This window comes from Mus pahari, chromosome 14 (assembly GCF_900095145.1).
Source record: "Mus pahari chromosome 14, PAHARI_EIJ_v1.1, whole genome shotgun sequence".
NCBI lineage: Eukaryota > Metazoa > Chordata > Mammalia > Rodentia > Muridae > Mus > Mus pahari.
In genome coordinates this window covers 13065638-13070170 of record NC_034603.1, presented here as the reverse complement: position 1 = coordinate 13070170, position 4533 = coordinate 13065638, and the positions used below count along the sequence as shown (strand labels likewise).

General features: G+C 45.8%; 1 protein-coding gene across 1 annotated transcript in view; it reads right to left on the bottom strand.

Moving 5' to 3' along the window:
• The window catches only part of Rnf145 (ring finger protein 145), a 45965-nt gene that overhangs the window by 22433 nt on the left and 18999 nt on the right, over window positions 1–4533 (bottom strand). Inside the window, exon 4 of the mRNA XM_029546420.1 lies at window positions 182–273. Within this exon, the coding sequence (XP_029402280.1) occupies window positions 182–273 (92 nt within the window). The remainder of the gene's footprint in view (window positions 1–181; window positions 274–4533) is intronic.

The window sequence follows — 4533 nt, the reverse complement described above, 5'->3', positions numbered from 1 at the left end:
AAACAAACAAACAAACAAAACAAAACAGTAGATCCATCTGGAGAGTCAATAAATAAACTTGAATTTTTAAATTATTTCTAAATGACTCTGAATTATTTTTTTGTTTTTTTTTTTTTTTTTTTTTTTTTTTTTAATCAAAAGACAGTAATCAGTTTCTACTCCTTTACTTCTTAATACTTACCTATTAAGGCTGTGGTAAAGCGGTTCATGGAGAGAGGTTCTAAATACATTGGTCCTTCGTAGGCAGACTCCAGTTCACTCCTTACATAGTCCCTGGAGAAAGACAGTAATAACATGCTGCATGAGGGAGAGGGGCTCAGTCACCAGCTCCTAGAAAAGCTCACTCTCCCACTTGTCTTTCAACATCTAAGGAAGACTCAGATATGAAGAAGGACACACAGGGTTGCCTTCATCTCATCTTTCACAGTGGAGACAGACACTGCTGACCAGAACTGAACTGGGCTCTGCAGCGCTGGCTGCGGAGGCTGTACTTTGTGGGATTTCTCTTCTTTCCTTCATGCTACTCAATAGTTCATACCCAGCAAGAAACCAGTTGAGATGTCCTTTCTCAAAACTAAGGAACAGACAATGTCTAATGACAGACAGACAGACAGACAGCACATGAAACTCTTCATTCCCTCCCATCGCCACCTGGGTCTTCCTGCCAGGGTCTATCCTCAAACTTTCCATTAGCTATACATAAAACAACAAACTAGCTAGCTAGAAAACTGACTCATAGCAGGGCAGTCCTTCACAACCGTTCTTTCAAATCCACAGAGGATCCATGATGATACTATAACACCTATATTTAAAAAGAGGTTTTTGTTTTCATTAGGTGTATATGTGTTCATCTGTGTGTGGGTTTGTGCCTGAGTGCGGTGTCTGGGGAGGCCAGAAGGTGGCTCAGATCCCCTGGAGCTGAGGTTAAGGTGGCGGTGAAGGAGAGGAAGCACACACTGGTCCCCAGTGTCCCCAGCTCCATGCTTACACTTTTAAACAAGAACCAGATCACATCAAACAGCACTTCCCAAATGTAACTCCTTCAGGATGGGACAAATTGCAAGCTTTAAGCACTCATGTGAGAACTGTTCACACTCAGAAAATACAGGCAGGAAGCATGAAAGGGGAGAACCTTAACTTAAATCTCAGGTAGGACTGCCATGAGCCAGCTGACAGTAGCTTTTGATATTAGAGACGGATGCTGTGGAAAATAACCCTCCCCTGTTTCCTCAACTGTTTTTATTCTCTGAGCTTTAGAACACTTTCAATGTTTCGAATATTTTTAACAGACTCAAATTCTGTATTTACCTTTTCCATGAAATTACTTCCAGTTAGGCAATCAGGTTGAATTCCTTTAGCATAGCATAGTCAGCTTGGAATGAGCTTTACATAACCAGACAGGAGATGGTTGCCAAAAAGCTGAACTTTAAAACTAATTTTTTTTTTTTATAAAGATATCAGTTTAGGGAGCGATGAAAAGGCCATGGCGTATTCTCCTTCATTGCCCTCTGATGACTGTCTCTAACACACGATGTACTCACATTTATACTCAAAGTAAAGAGCCAGAGTCTCAGAGGGAAGATTTTAGTCAGTGTTTGTCAACCAGGAACAACTGTCTAAAGAGACATTTTGTCACCCTGGCTGTCTCAGCTGGCGAGAGCACATGATTGGCCTCTGGTGGGTAAAAGCTAAGCATCCCACAGTGTGAAGAGCAAACCCCAAAAGCTTCAGCTGCGAATTAAAGAGGCACTAACACAGCCTTTGCAAATGACACCTAAAGTTCTGCTCAACACTAACTACTGTACACCATTGCAGGGTAGGAGAGAAACAACAGGGATATACACGCCGTCAATACTCACAAAGCCTTAGAAAGGCTATTCCGGCAACAAAGTCTGTCTAAAGGGGAAATGGCTGAGCCTTGGCACGGCCAGGCCCCTGAAGCCCAGCTCTTTCCTTGCGGCCTGTACACTGGTTCATTCCAAATGTAAACAGGTGACAGGGAAACCCCACAGGCAGAAAGCAGACTAAAGTTGACAGAGCCTGAGAAAGGGAGGTGGGGAGTTTAGGGGTATGAATGCAATTGCCCATGGTGGTTAGTTTTAAATGTCAACTTGTCAATTTGCCACAAACTAAAATCACTTAAAAAGACAGTTTCAATTAAGGCCTTGTCCAAAACAGGTTGACTGCGGACATGTCTGTGGGAGACTGTCTTAGGACTGATTGACGACTGAGACAGAAGAGCCGCCCTGAATGAGGCAGCACTGTGTCAAGGGCCACACCTGTGGGAGCAGAGGAAGCTGGCTGAGACCATGGGAGGAAGCAAGTAAGGGTCCGTGTGTCTGTCCATCTGCTCTTAACCGTGAATGTGATGCTTTAGGCTCCTGCCTGACTTCCGCACAACAGGACTACAGGACTACAGGCAGCAAAACAACCCCTCCGGCCCACCCTGTGGCCCAGCAAGAGAAGTGAAGCAGGTAACACTGGGGAGCTGTGGAATGGATCGGTGTGGGGAGTGCATAAAGGAAACGAGTCCACGGATGCATTCTGCCAGGTGACTTTGACATCAACAGACAAGCCATGTGAGCACTGGAGGCTCCGGGCCTGGGTCCCAGGAGTGAAATGAGAAGACTACAGAGATTGTAGGATGGAGGACCCCGCTGGATTTGTCACTGTTATCATCCACATTTGACAGGACAACTGCAGACTCACGTTGTCTTCTAGATCATCTCACTGCAGAGAAATGCCAGGTGCTCGCCCTGGGGCTCACACTACCTAAAGGCCTTCTTTCAGATTTTTCTTTGAGACTGTGTTCTCAGTGTAGACCTAGGTGTCCTGGAACTCACTCTGTAGACCAAGCTGGCCTCGAACTCAGAGATCTGACTACCTCTGCCTCCTAAGTGCTGGGATTAAAGTCATTTGCCACCATGGCTTGTCTAGTCTACCTTCTTAAAAGTTTTGCTTGGTCTTTGACCTTTCTTATTTTAAGTTCTAATATGTCATAACAAAACTTACAAGGAGAAGCTGGGGACATAACTCAGTCGTGGGACGCTCATCTAGCCAGGACTGTTAACTCAAACAGGTACCACTGCAAAGATAAGATGCCAGCACCCTGCTGGGCTATAGCAGCACCACTCTCCTAATTAGTTACAGCTGTATGAAATGCCGTAGCAACAATGCAAATATGGTGGCCCTCTCAAACTTTTGGAAAATGGAATTGTTAAGTTCCTAGATCTATTTGAAATGACCTTGACAGTCGTCCCCGCCAGGCTCCTTTTCGTCTGACTGGTTCTGTGCAGCTTTTACTTCAGCCTGAGTAGTGCTTGTTTTACTCCTGTTTGTAAGTTGTTATAAAAGCCAGGTCTACACTGCACTCCTTCAATCTGAAAGCCTCCTAATCCCTTTCACTACTTCTGTTCTTTTTCATGCTCTGTATATGCACTACGTTGTCAGCTAAGGACCCTAAGGGAGGTCTACATCTCAGAAGAATCATCAGCTTTGGGGCTGTAGCCATAACACCCTATCCAGTTCCCTCGGCCAGTGCCAGCACTGCCACCCTCTAGGACCCCAGGCATGGCTCACTCCAAATGCTGCCACCTTCGCTGCTCCAGTCTAACCTATCCCTGTCTACTGACCACCCCACCCCAGAGAGCAGCATCTTTCCTAGGCCCTTTACCTCCCTTCACCTTCATCAAGTTTGCCTTTCTCAGGATGGGCCTTCTAAATCCATCTGGCTGGCTTCGGTAAGACAGCCGAGCCCATAAGCAGGTAGGTTCCCTTGCTGGCCCAGCTGAGCTAAGATGAGCTTGTTGGAAGTGAAAGCAACTGTGGTGAGGGCTCAGCTCATAGGGAAACCACTATGGAGATGGACTTCTAGATAGGTTAGCACTGCACACCAAACTGCAAGGACAACATCTCCAAGTCCAACTTATATGCACCTTCAGTGCAACTTGGACTGACAGAGAACACTGCCATCTTCCAGCAAGTTCTAATTTACAATGTAAAGAGGGAGAAGGGGGAATGAGAAAGAAGGAGAAGGAAAGACGGGAAGAGGGTGGAGAAAAGAAGGGGAAGCAGGAAAGGCAGCTGGAGATGGCTCAGTGCCTAAGGCACTTGCCATTGCAAGCATGAGGAATGGGGTTCACATAAAAGCCAGACAGTCGGGGGATCACTTATAACTCCAGGCAGCAAGGGAAGCTGGCTAACTAGAAGAGCCATAAACGGAGAGCTCTGGGTTCAGCCGGGGACTCTGCCTTGGTAAATAAAAGCAAAGAGCAATGGGGAAGACATCTGGTCTCAACACATTTGCCTCCATGCGCATCCAACCACATACAAGTGAATGAGCAATGGTCACACACATGCACACCTCAGAGCTCATGAGGACAAAGACAGACTCATGGTACAAGCCAAGGAGCTCTAATCTTATCTGAAATGATCAGATGAGCTGCTCAGAAGGAACACTCCCACCTTTTCTTTCTTTCTTTCTTTCTTTCTTTCTTTCTTTCTTTCTTTCTTTCTTTCTTTCTTTCTTTCTTT